This window comes from Seriola aureovittata, chromosome 11 (genome assembly GCF_021018895.1).
Source record: "Seriola aureovittata isolate HTS-2021-v1 ecotype China chromosome 11, ASM2101889v1, whole genome shotgun sequence".
NCBI classification, from domain to species: Eukaryota; Metazoa; Chordata; class Actinopteri; order Carangiformes; family Carangidae; genus Seriola; species Seriola aureovittata.
The window spans coordinates 12,135,979-12,152,363 of NC_079374.1; the positions used below are offsets into that span (position 1 = coordinate 12,135,979).

General features: G+C 44.3%; 1 protein-coding gene across 1 annotated transcript in view; it reads right to left on the reverse strand.

The window, feature by feature from the left end:
- Positions 1–792: 792 nt before the first annotated feature.
- The window catches only part of LOC130177071 (anosmin-1), a 40,197-nt gene continuing 24,604 nt past the window's right edge, over positions 793–16,385 (reverse strand). Inside the window, exons 5-14 of the mRNA XM_056388490.1 lie at positions 14,961–15,145; positions 14,489–14,618; positions 11,945–12,150; positions 10,143–10,287; positions 8,686–8,832; positions 5,866–5,954; positions 4,563–4,734; positions 3,998–4,218; positions 3,147–3,288; positions 793–1,968 (exon numbers count right to left, since the gene is read on the reverse strand). Coding sequence (XP_056244465.1) covers positions 1,910–1,968; positions 3,147–3,288; positions 3,998–4,218; positions 4,563–4,734; positions 5,866–5,954; positions 8,686–8,832; positions 10,143–10,287; positions 11,945–12,150; positions 14,489–14,618; positions 14,961–15,145 — 1,496 coding nt within the window. The 3' untranslated portion in view covers positions 793–1,909. The remainder of the gene's footprint in view (positions 1,969–3,146; positions 3,289–3,997; positions 4,219–4,562; positions 4,735–5,865; positions 5,955–8,685; positions 8,833–10,142; positions 10,288–11,944; positions 12,151–14,488; positions 14,619–14,960; positions 15,146–16,385) is intronic.

Below are 16,385 nucleotides of genomic sequence, written 5' to 3' on the forward strand. Positions count from 1 at the left end.
GGATGTCAGCAACAATCAAGGCAGATGCAGAGGTGTGTATACTCTGATGAGTGAAACACCAACTGGTGAAGACGCTCAAATTCAGTGGTGCAGTTCAAGACAGTTTTTAACAAACAGCTCTTGTCTCTATGGAGGTTGAATGCACGTCCTGTGAGTCACTTCAGACAAAAAGCATCTGCAAAAGGAATATAATGTAATGGCAGGCTCAACACATCATATATTTCTGGTGTAAATAAACCTCTATCTCACTGAAACTATTAGGAAGAATGTAATGATGCAAGCCTGCCTGGAACACGCGATAAAGAAAGCACTATTAAACACAGTTCTGCATGCAGTGCTTTCAGGATTATTATTTGTGTGCTAGAAAAGGCTTTCATCCGACATCCACACATCTACTGTGGGCTTAAGTCTCACAGTGTCACTCTTAGCTTTATTTTCTTGTAAACATTTCCACTTTTCATTTTATGAGGGTGAAAGGCTGCTGAGCAGAGGAGGGATTTAATGCTTTTCAAACACACAAGCGCTCTGAGAAGCAGAACATTATGTTGAGGGGTGACCGACCTCAGCGATGGTAAATTCACTTGGGCTGTTCAGCTAGATGACCTGTTTATTTGGACTTGCAGAGCGCATGTCTCGGGCTCCTGGACCGATCAGTGAATATGCTGTACACACAGTCTGCCATGGTGGATTTTACAGCCAAAATAAGCAACAGTAACTGCCAAATAGCATTGGGAGGAGAAGCATGTCTATTTACTGCTCGCAGCAGCTTCAATTAAACAAACTGCAAAGGGAACTGGTTAAGGATTATTTTATTACTTAGCAGTTTGTACAGTTTCTACCATGGAAAAATAACATGTAACATAAGACTGTATTTACAATTCCATTTTTACAAAATGTCTTTACAAGATTTTTTGCCGGTTCAAAAGTTTGAGACTAAAACACACAAAACATACACATTCACACACATCCAAACCAAACTTTGTAATACACACATAAATAAATATAGACATTCACTGACTGTTCCACGACAAATATTTCTACAGCCAAGAACATGTACAATTCATCATTTCCACACAAGTTATAATTTCATTAATAAACATTACATATTACTCGCAATATAATTCTTTGTTAATCTGTTAATGAAATATTGCTAACATATTGAAAAGAGGTAACACAGCCATTATTTCATGCCAACAGAATGCTAACGGTTGTCATGCAAAACCATTACGAGCTTTCAATTTGAAGCAAGTAATTCATTTACAGTTCAAAAATAATCAAATGTACTACATGCAACATACTACGTGAAATATTCTGGGTTAGACAACAATGACTTTAGTTACATTATCCATCAGTATTGACTGTATGCCTAAGCGCCTCTTTAAAGGGTAACACAAAATAAATAGATGAATTTCTACTTTTCTTTCTTCATGAATAAACAATCGCTTTACATGTCTGGCATTTCCTACCATCCATGCTCAACCATCTTCGATCATGTTGCCAAAGTTATTGTGTTTCTTTAAACAATGTCCTAATTGTTTGTCATTAATCAATTGATCAAATCCAGTTGAAATGGTTAATATCTTAATCGATGCCTACAATGACAGCTGGATCACAACAATTTGAGAGGGTTTCTGCATCTTACTTTTACCCGGGAATTTCATATCCTTGTGATTTCACTGTACAGACCGACCCGTCCGGTGCCTTGTGTCAGTCAAGAGAGAGGGGCTAAGAAGGAAAGCTGATGTGTTGTGGAGCCTGGAGAAGATGGACCCATATTTCACGAACAGGGGGGTCAGTTCATGGTCTGGTGCGCTGTGTTTCTGTTTGGTTCCACACGTTCCTTCCCTGACAGCCTGGAGCAGAGAGCCACTGGTACATCTCCCCATTGGGTTTGCCTCGACTATGAAACTCAGTGTCTCTCTACTGATGGCTTCTGGTGATGAGAGTGGTGCTGCCGGAGTCTGGGTCCTAGAAAACACACATCGTCAGAGACCGATCAGATACCACTTGGAAGACTGACATGTTATTAATAAATTTGATAATTTCGTATCGATGATCATTGTTTTTCTTACTTGCTGTTACTGATCGTGTTAACGACAGTGGTAAGCCTGTTATCTAAGTCATAAAAACCTTTTACATCCTCTCCTTTTGCTGAGCTAATCACCCAGTGTTAAGTGTCTTTTCCATAAAAATGATGCTGATAAGACAAAATAATGTGGCAGAAGCACAGCAGCATTCCTTAAACACTGCAGATTTCTTGGCAATGTGGGTGCAGCAGGAACAAGCTGTAAACAACACTGACATATTATCCCCTAAAAAAGTTGATACGGCAAACTTGTTAGGAAACAACTGCCCATACATCCATCAGATACAAATCAGCATTAGCTTTTATTTATGTTCTTTGGCAACATTCACTCTTCTTTTAGCTTCTTCTTTTAGCTTCCTTTTGTCTCCACCAATTCATGAGGGGAATATCTGTGTCTTTAGCTGCTAAATGCTCCAGCGTGTTCATTAGATAGCTGGCCATATTCTGCTGGTGAGGTACAACAGAGTGGATTTTTAGAGATTTTTCCTTGAAAACAAGCTGCCTCCTGCAGCTGGGAACTAATGAGTGGAGTGAGAGTGAACAACAACAGTGAGGTTGCATGCAGGGAAATCAAATCAATGAGCTGACAGAGACCAAAACAGCTCTGTGGAGCCTTTCGGTGTCCGCCATTTTACCGGGAGTTATGAGCCGCACTGTTTCCAGTTTCCAGGCAACGTGTTGATAAGTGAGCTAGATTTTGTTGTCATTGGATAAAGCCAGGCTAGGTGTTTCCCCTTGATTCCAGTCTTTATGCTAAGCTAAGCTAGACTGGCTGCTGACTGTAGCCTTATATTTGTCGCTCCGACGTCAGAATGGTAGCAATCTTCTCATATAACTCTTGGTAAGAAAGCCAATAAGCGTGTTAACTAAAATGTTGAGGATAAATGGAAGACAGTATGCTGTTGGCACTGAACACACACATGAAGTAGCACCAACGAGTACCACAATACTTTTTAAAAAATCTGGAAGATTATCACTTTAACCGAGCTAATTAAGGTACAACTCATAAATTCCTCAAGTCGTTTGACATGGCAACAGCTGACAGTGTCTTAGTACTCACGGTGTTGAATGACTGGTAATATGTTCGGGGTCTGGAAGGTCTTGACAGTGGCAGGACCTTCTCCTCCAGTTGTTATGACCTGGACCTCCAGTCTGTAGTAGGTGGACGGCCGCAGGTTGGACACTACCAGCAAGTTATGATCCTGCCAAGAGAGGGAGGAGAGCAGCAGAAGACACGCAATCAGCTGAAATACAACAGAACGTGCCTTTGAATTTGACAGGACATGGATGTGAATTTGGCTGTCGACCAGGGGAGTATCAGCCGCATAGCTGTCTTTGCACAAGCCACAGACAAAAACAAAGACTTTGTTTTCATAAGGCTTGCCGTCTCTCTTCTTTGCTGCCAGCTTGATAAAGTGTGCGGTGGGTGGTTTTATTTATAGACGAGCTCCAGAGGCTGGGAGGTGCAGATAGGCGGAACGTGTTGTTGATGGAGAAGATTATGTCAAAGAGCGGCTTTTTCAGAGCTCTCACGGAGGATGAAAGAGGAAGACGTGAAGGCAGATGAAAAGGTAGAGGAGGAGAACTTCCAGCAGGACACAACACTTCCTCAGATCTATCCCTGTGTCTGTCTACACACCACCGCTTATCACAAGATTCATGCAAAGAGACCACAACAGACTTATCCCTAAATCACCCTCACCTCTGACAGATGCTGTGAAATGAAATGATGAAGATAGAACATACTTTCCTGCAGCAAGGGACACTTTTCTGACTATATATGACAAAGCGCTGTCCCTGTGGTGTATGGAAACATCTTTGAAAACACATGAAAACAGCCTTCACTGCCTTTGCCTGCTATTAAGCGAGTTAAAACAGAAATCAATCCTGTTTTAATGATGAACCACTTACTGGAGGCAGGATCTGGGACTGGGAGATGATGCTGTTGGGTAAACTGTTTTGCCGACTCTCGGTGGTGATCTCAGCCCAGGTGACCTGGAAGCCTGTGATTCGCTGATGGGGAGCCACCCTGGACACGCGCCACAGGAAGTTGCCGGTGATGTTTCCCTCGTTGATGGAGAAGGAAGCTGTCAGGTTCTCTGGCTTTGCCAAAACCTTTGGAAGCCCTGGTGCTGTTAGGAGAAAACTAGTTAGCTTTACAGGTGCTGGGAGGTGGGTTTTCTTCTCTTTGGACATAACCAGGCTAGCTATTCCCCCATGTATCCAGTCTTTGTGCTGAGCTAAGCTAACTAAGGTGCTGGCTGTAGCTTCATATTTACCATAGAGACATAAGAGTGGTACCAACCTTCTCATCTAACTCTTGTCAAGAAAATGAAAAAGGATATTTCCCAAAAATGTCAAACTGTTTTTTTAACAGTGTATTAATTTTATGGTAATAATAATATGCTACAGTGTCTGATGATTGTGTTGCTGCTAGCACAGCTGCCCTTCATGTGTCAAACCACTGAATACTCACCCCCCTCCCCTGGGCAGGGGATGTGTTTGTGAGTCTTGCTCCGGATGGTAGCACAGGACGGGGTGAGGAAGGTGGTGCTCTCATCCTTGGAGCGTCTCTTGGACTTCAGCATGTGAACCGTGACTTTGTACTTGCAGGAGAACAGCAGGCCCGGGAGGTTGATGTAGTTCTCCTGAGCCAAGAAACACATTATTCAGCCCTGATGACTTCGACATGTCACCCAGGTCAGCTCCCATGGAGCTTCAGAGATAATTAAATACACAGCGCCGGGGCAGATCACATTCCCACTCAGGCCTCAGGAACATGCCCCACATCATAGGACCACGGAGAACACTCACATGGTAAGGGTTACACCATTCTCCAATTTAAACTGCAATATAAATGATTTTTTTTTTAATAGCCCTTAAATGCAAAAACAAAGATGAACTTAATTAGGAAGCAGTAACCAAAGTGGATTCATGTGTAATTTGAAAGAAAAGACCTGTAAATCCATGTTAATGAATTCTGTGCAGTGCCTTACACTTTACACTGACTTCAGACTTTAATTATCTATTGATCTTAACAAAAAGCGCCTCTCTCATCTCTTTTCGAGGAAACAAAAAAATCACGCTGACTAGTGGATTTAGATCTTGCATTTGTAATAAAGAGGTTCTACATTAATAGGCAGTCTCTTGAGAAAGAAGGCGCGTATATTCTCTCTGATATGAAACAGCTTTGATTAAAAGTGAATGAGGCGCTGTGCTCACATAAAAGCACAAGCCTGGAATCCTTCCCAGTGATCTATAGAAAATGGATGTATATTTCCTAGCAACCAGAGCGCCGGTCCCCAAAGAATGTGTTGATTGCCAGGCCTCTGCCATCCTGTATCAGCCTGAGCCCAAACAGTTAACCCCCACCCCCCCCAGGCTCCCCCAACCCTTACACAGACCCTATTGCACCCTAAAGGAAAGCCCCATGCAGAAGCTTCGCTGGAGCCGTTGGAGGTGAACGATCCCCCATTCCGGGAAACATTTTTTAAAGTAAATGCGTTTTATTGGCCAACACACCACATGCCTGACCACACGACTGACTCATAATATTCCAAACAACAGCCAGCGATTTGCCCAGTGCAAATCCAACACAACAGGGCTTCAGGCTCACTCAGCGGAGTTGTTTTCTTTAGAAGAGCTGTCCTTTATAAACATCGGACAAAAAGCTTAGCCACATGCTTTGCATAGCACAGAGCTGCTGATAGAGTCATACATCTGCACTATGCACTCTGTGATCCGGTCTTCAGCCGTGAGGTGGACCGCTGGAGACTAACCTGCGTGACAGATTTCTCTGGTCCTCGGGTCTCGTTGTGGCTGCAGTACTCGGGCATCCACTGCACATGGTAGCGACTCACTGCGGGATCTGAAACGAGGAGGATGAGAGGAGAGAATGGCAAAGACACGGCTTAGTTTTCAGATCTAATGATTTTATATATTTTTTATAAAATGTAAAAACACTCCTACTTCAACATTTTACCTACGAAAAAATATGCAAAACGTAGGATTGGATTAATTGCTAGTGTCAAAATGATCAAATGAGATCAGATAGTGCATCGACAGAAAATGTATTGACGTATCTGTCCTGGTGTGTTTGGCTTACAGAACAAGAAATTTGGCCTCTTATCGGTAGGTTGACTGATTGAAAAATAATACTGCTGCATTACTGCTGATGGAGCAAGTCAAGGTGGAGATAACTTCACACATTGTTTAATAGTTTAATTTTTATAACAATGCATCGTATCTATGAGGTCATCGCAAGTTTTGTATTTGAAATCTTATTGTTGCAAAGTGTAGTTCAGATGAAACAGCAAGATAAATCACAAGGTTGGCTGTTTGATCCCCAAGCTTCTCCTCCACATACCAGCGTGTCCTTGAGAAACACATGTGCACACATGAAACTCCCTTTAAACGAAGTGCATTGTGTTTCCAAATGAATGTGATGCAACTACAGTGATCAATACATGCATGTAGTGGAGTAAAAGGTTCTGCCTCTCTCCCTCTGAAATGAAGTGAGATAAAGTAGCTTTTAAAACCTTAAAGCTGCACCTCAGCACAGCACATGAGTAAATGTACTTGGTTACGTTCCACCACTGAACATTAATATGATATCAAGAGACAATCTGACAGACTGAAATGATTAACTGATCTGTATCTCACAGATTGCAACACTCCCTATCTGAGCAACTGGTATCACTGTTTCCATTATGGATGATCGCGATAACTTATGTCTCTGAAAATAAAAAAAGAAACTTGAAAGCGCTTCCTTCTTTATCTCTGCGTTCGCTTATTCACATGATTTTCCTGTTTCCCGAACCTTTTCCTTTTGTTCGCTGAAGGCTCGATTCCCGAACCAAACTTCTTCTGCTTCGACTTTAAGGATTTGTATTCTCATCAGCGGAGCAGAAGCCCTGGTCATGCTGGGACATACTCTACTCTCTTCGCTTGCAGACTGCAGCTGCAGCAGCAACAACATTCGCTCCGTTACTGTACAGTAGCTCCACATAAGCTAATCAGCAGTGTTTGTCTGCCCATCACTCCCATCTTATGTTACCAGATTTATTATTCATTCGACTGTGTCGCTCGGATATGTGAAATACTTCTCCGATTAATAATTGAGTTATGCTATGTTCGCCCCTTGGCGGGGGCCTGCGTTGTAGTGGGGAGATAAAAGGGGTCCTTTGAAGGCTTAGACACAGATCTGGCACTTGGAGCCCCTGAGCTCTTTGGAAGCAGAAGAGAGGAATTACAGGGAACCGGGAAATGGGGGAAAAAATAAACAAGATATGTTTAGCTGGGTCTGACGGAGAGGGGAAGTGGTATGTAAAACAAGAAATAGGACATGGAAATCAGGTAAAGAACAGGACCTCAGCAATGTTCGATAAATCATGACTAGAAGCGAGCCTCAGAAGTACCGCCACCGCTAAACTGCTGTCTATTGTCTGGGTGTTGGGCAGACAGCGATATATTATCTGAGCTGGTGCGCAGTAAGGTTCGCTTTCTTCTGCTGGAGACAACCCAGAGGACGGGCTGCTTTGGCTCACAGAGACAATGAGTGAGAGTTTAATCGTGGTTCAGTTACCCTGTCCCTTTTCTCTGACACACAAAGCAGACGTCCAGAGAGTCCGGGGCCGTCTGTACGTGTGTATGTTTACAGTGGTGGAGCGCAGGCTGTCAGAGTCAAAGCCTGGGGTCATCCCTCACACTAATGAGTGGCGGTGACACGCACACACCGCAGACCAGCACCGCAAACAAGAGACAGAAAAAGAAGCTGGACCGGGGATTAACTCTGCTCTGCAACACTGTGATTCCCAAGCTATGCTCGACCCCCGTCAGCATCACTCAGCTCTCTGAGTCCAGGCCAACCTTGCAAACAGCTCTGGGCCAACTCTATCTTCCCCCTCGCTCTCCCTCACTCTGATTCAGCAGTTGGTGTCTCACCAGGCCTCTCCTTCAGCCAGGGTTTGCATTCTTGACTCTAAGATGTGGAGTTTGGCTTGGGCGATGACATATATTAGTAACATAACATAGACCAGTGAATGGGACTTGACAGGTTACCCTGAGAGCATGGCTTTCAAGGTTTCCATATTTCCACTCCGGTATTAACAGAAGGGTTGGGGAATGGACACCGCTGGGACAGGCATTCCTATAGGCTTTAACCCCTTGCGGTGCCGCAACCCACGGCCGTTTCTGTTCTCTATGACATCAGGTCTTGTAAAACAAAATGGGCTGCTTCGACGCTAATGCAAGGGCGAGGATCTATTAAATACAGCTGTCAATAAATCCCATTGCACGGCTCCGGCTCTGTGTGTTTATTGTTCTTTACTGAACGGTGGCTCCGCTCTACCAGCGCATGTGCAGTTTTTCACCAATTTGCCCAGAAGTCACATTCCCAGCTCTCACAAAGACACATTCTTTCATTTATTACATTTACACCATTTGATACCACATTTATAAAAAGGAATCTTCCATTGTTTGAGTAACTAAAACTCAGCCATAACACTTTATTATGGTTTACATGTGTCATAGTGATTGATGGGCATAATGGGGTGCTAATTAGATTCTAACAAAGCTATAAATCAATACAGAGCGCATACCTCCCCGGTTCTTCCAGTAGACACGGACCTGCAGCTGGCCATCCTGGTAGAAGGGTGTGCCTACCTCCAGAGGGCCAGAAGGGCGTTTGGCCAGGGTTGAACCAAGAGGGGATATCTCCTCCTTCTTTGACTTGAGCACCGATTTTACTGGGAAGAGAAAGGAGAAATGTTTGCTGCTGTAGCTAAGACACAGCAGCAACTGTGTTGTGGCAAACTCTCCAGCATGGTAACAAAAACACACAATTATTTCTTTGTGAAACCACAGCAGTAACAACACGTTCTTTATGCATAGATCTGGTGTAATGTGATGGGTACACACAGCACTAACACTGCCAAGGTTAGAGTCAATTCCCTATAGAGCCACACACGCTTAAAATGTACACATTCGTAGCACTGAGGCTCGGCCTGTGCTTCCTAAACACGCAGGAGCTCCGGATGAATGCAGTCGTGCTGTCGGTGTACCTTGGCCATTCCTGCTTTTTGCAATTCTCACGATGATTGTTTGCCTGAAGACTCGGCAATTTAGAAAAATCCAACTCTCAAGAAAAACAAAGAAAATTGGAATCTGCTCGGTTGGTTCAGCCAAACCCATATGGATCTGCAATCACAAATCCGCAGCTCCTTCCAGGCTTTTGTTTGATTTCAGGAAGTGCATGACCCTGCATGTGACTCCTGATTGCACCTACCATGCTTACTTGGCTGCCACATATCCTCCATCAGTTTCTGAATGGGGCCATAATCAACACTAAAGTGTTTTGGCTAAACGTCAAATGACATGTACATATATAGTGTAACAAGATTAAGCATCTACAGCCATGATAGCGGCTCTGTGTGGCTATACAGCTGCGCTTTGTGCTACATGCTAACATCAGCATGCTAGCATACTCACAATGGCAATGCTACTGTGCTAATATTCTAGTGTTAAGAGGGTTTAACACACTCACTATCTTAGATTATGGTGCCATCATGCTACCAATTGATCATCTGCACTGCATGCAAAGTGCAGCTGGGGCTGATGGGAGCGTCACTAGTTTTGCAGTAATTTGTTAATAAATGAAAGTATTGGACAAAGTGAAATTTTGACATGATCATCGCCCTAGAGGAAAATCAGGGGATCAAAGTTATTAAAATTCACTCTGAGGAGGAGTGCACCAAAAATCATGACAATCCATAGTTGTCGAGACCTTTCCCTTGAAAACCACAAAAATCAATCTCATGATGACGCTACCGGCTAAGTCAGGGGATCACCAGAGTCTTTCGGATTCATCTTCTGGGAACCACAAATGTCATGGCAATCCGTCCAATAGTTGCTGAGATATGTCAGTCTGGACCAAATAATTGAACAAATGGAGCGACACTGCCATCACTAGGTCCGCGTCGCCAGGGTGCCTCAAAAACATTATTAAAAACAAGTCTGACAGCTGAATGAACGATAGAATATTAGCACCAGCGTTTACCTGATTCATTATTCTGGGTGGTGCTGAAGTGGAGAGAAGCCTTGGAGCTCTTCAGTCGCACCTGTCCCCAGTATGTGACAGCCTGCAGCTCCACAGTGTAACTGTTGTTTTGCTGAAGTCCCTCCAGATCCACCCAGCTCTGAGCCTGCGACGAGAGAAAACACTAGCATGTTGGCATGTGTATGTTACCGCACTGTCACTTGAGCCTCCTTTCAAAGCCCTGTCACCGTCCCAGTCATAGTTCCAGCTCTGCTCTGCTCAGCCCGGGCCAACTGGGGCCTGTGGGAAAGCCTTGCTTATTGAGAACACATGCGGCGCTGAGGAAGGCACCGTGGCGAAGAGATAGCCTTCAGGGCCTTGTGAGGGAGCCATGTTATCAGAGCCTCCCAGGGTTTCCTCACTGTGTTTGACTTCCAGCATTCCACCATCAGCGTGAGCTCGATGAGTTTCTTGTTATTGACTGTGCGTGTTTTGACATTCCTCTACCAGCAGGCTGCTTTCAAAGCCCCGAGGTGCCAAAGTGGAAACCAGTAGTACATGTGTCAATAGGTGTCTGGTGTCTCCCACCTCTATCTCCTCTGTGCCACATCTGCTTTGCATTTCAAAAACTAATTCAGGAGAAGACTCTAGTGAGGTGTGTGTGGACTGTCTAGACAATCTGTCTTTCTGCTCTGTCTAATGAAACGCTACTGAGCCACAGATACTGAGCCACAGATACGTGCTATCAGGTCACGTGTTACTGGATATATCGTGCAAATGGCTCACACAACTTTTAATTACCAAATGTATTCATGTATGTGTACGTGTATAGTCGAGCGTCAGTGATCTGTCATATGATTTCTCTGTGAGGTCAATCAATGTTTGCAAACATCCTTGTGTAATTTTTACATGGAAAGAAAAAAAAAAAACTTGTTTGCGACACTATCAAAATGTTTTTCTGTGGGTTCCTGAGTTGTCCAACTCAGGAAGTTTGCTCTTAGCTTGCCTGTTTGTTTGAGCTTGTGTAACCAAATTATATTTATCCTGTCTAGGTGATCGCAAGTGGGGGGGCGGGGCTTGGTCCATTTGACATGCCAGACAAAAGGGCCATGAAACCTCTTCTCTCTGGCCAGAGCAAATACTTGAGAATATTCCAGTATGCAAACTGAACTGCTCCAAAGAGTAATGAGGGCTTTAACAATAAGACTCAAGAAGAAGAAAAATGTTTCCTGGATGTTTTTAGCTGTTGTGTCCTGTTTTACTGAGTCTCTCCATGGTTTAAATATAATGTATCATGTAAAAGATAATAACAGGTTAGGAATTGTGAGTGTAGTTATACAACCACTCAAAGCTACTGAGTTCTATCTTAAAATAAGTAATAAATAAATAAACACCCATACCACTTAAAAAATAGCTGAACTACACAATGAAAGAGTTTGTAAGAGAAAAAATATGAATACAAACTGAGATATTCAAGAAACACAGACCCTGAAATCATGATTTATCACTTTAAATGGGGCTATTTATCACACTTAATGTGTTTTCTTTCAAAGCTTAACAGTGCGTTTAAGGTTCTTTCATCAGTATAAGGAATCAAAACAATGAATAACACATTGCACCAATCTGTGTGTGATTGATAACCTTGCAAGTACATGAAACTATTCCATGTTTAGCCTTTGCAGGCCTTCGTGGATGTTTACAGTCTTGTGTTGAGGCTCGAGAAGATGCTGAGATAATCCTGGACCAGACTCTGCAGTCTGGGAGAGAGGCAAAACAGGGAGGAAGAGAAAGAACACATCACTTAGACAGGGTGGGAAGATTACCCCGTTGGTGGTCTTTCTCCTTTTCTTCTTGGATGGCACCATGGACTTGGTGGACACAGTCCAGCTCCAGAACACTTTGTAGTGATGTATGGGGATATCGGGCTCCTCTGGCAGGGTCCAGTTGAGACGAGCTGTCACCAGGCCTTCGTCACCCAGCGTCACGTTGGTGATACGTAAGCTGGTTGGTGTGGGAGGGGAGGACGGATCTGAAGATGTAGCAGCAACAAGAAAACAACATTGTGAGTGTCGACAGATTTTAGTACATCTGCAGACATTTAGGGAGGAAGACAAAGAAGGTCCCTTGTTCTTGTATGTGACAAATCTTGGTGCTAAGGCAGTTTTTCTTGCAAGTATAATTTCAGGTTGGATGTATTACAGGCCAAGATACCTTTCACCACTTGACAGTTTGCTTTGCAGCTGAGGAGGGGGACCAGTGTGACACTGTGTAAAGTAATTAGTCCACCATTCACAATCTGCAGTGAGATGTTATGACAGGTGTCATGTCACATCTATGACAGCGTTCAGCAGGACTGAGAGCGCAGGTCAGGGGTTAACAAACACATGCTGCTCACTTTGGCTCCACACTCAGCATTCCGGTACTCTAACTAATGTGTGTGTGCATGTGTGTGTGTGTGTGTGTGTGTGTGTGTGTGTGTGTGTGTGTGTGTGTGTGTGTTGTGTGTGTGTGTGTGTGTGTGTGTGTGTGTGTGTGCGTGTGTGCGTGTGTGTGTGTCCAGAGCAAAGCTGGTTCTGAATAATCCGTATGTGCTGTGACCCAGCCTGCTGCCGGCTGCTGATGTCAGCCTGGTGCAGGAGGAGAGGCACGGCCACATGCCAGACACACAGACCACAGGGAATAGCCCTGTAATGAGAAAATGATTCACGCCACAGCCCAATTGGCTCTCCTCTCCACTGCCCTCTCCCACCTGAAACACATTTAATTCAGTCCAAAAACACAATCGGTCACATCGGTTCTCCATACCAGCTGATGTTGGCCGTGCAAGATAAATAAGCAGTCAGCTCTTACAAATTGCCCTAACAAAGTATAGTAGTCCAAAATTGCAATCAGATGATATGGCCGTACTATATAAATAACAATGGCATGACACACCGGCCAGGAGCTCATCAAGTCCATGACAGCTCCCATCAATCTATCATCGTTTTGGCACTGATTGGTCTGATTGGAGATCAGTTTCCATCCCTGCAGCAGAATCCTTTTTCCCACCTGGTGTCTGGGTCTGTCTGACAGCCATGCAGAACACTCTGGGGAGCAAATGTATGACGAAGGACTGACAGGACAGGTCAACACACACACGCACGCACCACCAAACACTTTACTTTTTGTCTTTGGCACAGGTTTTTGGCAGAACATGGTTTGCACTTTGGACCTCAGCCAGTTGTAAACAACTTTATCTATCTCTTAACTTTATCTAAGTTTCTTGATATGCACTCTGAGGAAAAAAAAAAGACATGGTGGTCCACACAATGCAGATGTTTTACATATGAATTCAATGCTGCTTCCTGAGCCATTTAATCTCAATGTATGTGAACTGGTGGGCACATAGCTCTGTCTCTACAAGTCAAACAAACACACTGTATCTGATCTGAATCAGATGCAATCTAGTCACAATATTATATTCGCAAACGGTTGGCTGTAACTTTAACAAATGCCATCTGCAACACAACATGGCTATTTAGTGTCATTCAACACTGGAAACGCAGGGAAGGAGAATTAAGCTGTGACACAGGATGCCATCAGAGCTCGTTCACTAATCTGTGGCAAAGATCTGAAGTGCGCCTCGCTTACATCACTCCCGCTGGAAGCAAGACAACACTTGCATTCATTTGAAACCTGCAATATCCTGACTAATTCAGACATATTACATTTTATATGACTGTAAAGAGGGGGGGAAACCCCTCCTTTGAAGACATAAATGAAGATCTGGTTGCACCACAAAGAAGAACACCCAGTCACTCCTCATTACTTGGCATCAACATGAATTACCCTCCCTATTTAGCACGCTGGGTAAATGTGTGGAGACTGTGGAGGGGAAATACTTATTTACAAAATGGATTAACAAGGCTAACAAAATAATTCAACGGTTTAATACCCAAGTACAGTTTTAAATAAACACATGTAAGCAGTATGAACACCATCAGTCAAAAGTGACAAATGTATGTTTGGCTTTACCATATATTCGTATGCTGCTGCTTAATGGAGCCACGGGGTTGAACAGATTAGGAGGGGATCACACTGTCTTTCAGAGGCGCAAAGTGCAGGTGAATATAAACTAAATTCTTTCTCAGCGAAATGCAGAATTTCTTTCTGGAAGGATAAAGTAAGCTCGGATGACGAATTCAGCACATACACTTTGTTTGTTTGGTCAGATAAGAAGTCAAATCAGGTCTGAAAACTCTTTCCCAAGGGCTCCACCTGTTCCAAGGTCTTAACCATAACAAATGGGGGGCAGTGGGTGTCAAACAGGAACTTACACACAAAACAAGGCCACACACACACACACATATGTACATACACACACAGACCTCTGGAGGAGCGGAAGTGTTTGCTGGGTGCAGTGAAGCCGCGGGTCCCGTGGACATTGACTGCAGCAACTCTGAACTGGTACCATCTGCTGGCTCTGATGTCGGCCAGTTGGACGCGCTCCTCTGCAGTCTGAGAGACAGATGGGGGGGGGGGGCAAACCACAGGGGTCAGGGTTCACGCAGGGTCACAGCCCCAATGTGAGTTTGCTGCCACATCAGTCATCTGTGTGTTTCTCTTTGCCAAACTTTCAAAGACACTGCGACTGTGAGGAATGCGCAACCGTGTGCAACAGTCTGTCGGTGCAGTGCAGCACTTTCACAGCTGTAGCACGTGACGCGCTGGGACATGTGAAGCTGAAACACTAATCTGATCAAAACAATGACCCAAACAACAAAATTTGATGGGATCTAAAGACAAAAACTTTTACTGGTGTGCCTCAGCATTTCACATGTGAGGTGCGCAGATTCCTACCTGTGCCACTGTCTGCCACTCTGTGGCGTCGTCCTCGCTGGGATGGATGCCATAGTTCCAGCGGCGCTGCACCACATAGAGGACGGGCTCCACGGATATGTTGAACTTGGACGACCAGCGGATTTCCAGCTGACCCGACAGCTGCTCCAAAAACACCAGCTCTTTCCTCGGCTTCAGAGGGACTCCTAAAAGTACAAGCAAGGAAGACGATGCCGTGACGAGAGTTAATACCACCCCTGTGTGGAACATTATAGGTGAAATTTGTTGTTTTCCTCTCGTGAGTGAAAGTCAGCTGGAAAGATAAACGACGGCATCAGAGCTGGACAGATACAGATTTGAAAATGAGACATGACCTCACCGCAATAGATTTAATACATGCTGTGGGTCAACAGCATCATCTTTCTACTGTGACAGATTGTGATATTTCCTGGCCAGAGTGATGTGTTTTATTAGCTGCGCTTCTTAGTAATGATACACACAGTTTGCATTTAGGTATGTGACATGGCACACGTAACGTCTCTCTCTTTCTCTCTCTCTTGCAGACACAAAACACACAAGTGCAAACATGCACACATATAGGTTAAGTTCATTTGCATCGTTGCACTTCACATTCAGCCTTTCAGACAAAGCTGATGTGGCCATGTGCAATAAATTAGAGCTCTATTAAGTGCAGGCCTGGGACAAACGCTCAGCCAAGTCGGACTGAGTCTCTCAAGTGAATTTATTGCAGTGGAGACGTAGTGAGCTGTTGATTGAGCGTCGGGCACAGTGATAATGAGATGGAGATTGGAAAAGCAAGTTTGGAAGTACAGGAGAAGGCTGAATACATCCCACAGTTCTCAATAAATCACCTAGCACTTCAGACCATTATGCTGGACCTCTGTCGCTGCCGAGCAGCCCACCACTGCTCCGCATTTATCAACAGCATCAACACACGCTCAAGGCTACTGCACAGCATGTCGGTAAACAACATAATCAAGACTGTGTTCTGTATGCAGAGCGCTCGATCTACTTATATCTCTATTCAGTCTTCATACACAGCACGTTAAAGTGATTGAATGATGCATATAAATCCTGGAAGATGGAGGAGGGTCCTTGAGCCACACGCATAGGGAGTCAGTACTTTGTTTTGTCCCGCTGATAACAGCTTTCTGCAAGCTAACAGCTGGGGGTCATTGTGCTGTGGTTTCACAGCTCCACAGCCGATCGTGTGTGTGTGTGTGTGTGTGTGTGTGTGTGTGTGTGTGTGTGTGTGTGTGTGTGTGTGTGTGTGTTGTGTGTGTGTGTGTGTGTGTGTGTGTGTGTGTGTGTGTGTGTGTGTGTGTGTGTGTGTGTGTGTGTGGGAGAACAAACGTGTCACGTTTCCTGTGCAATACCGAACACCAAGGTAACCACAGCATTCCTCCTCTCCTTCTGTCTTAACTC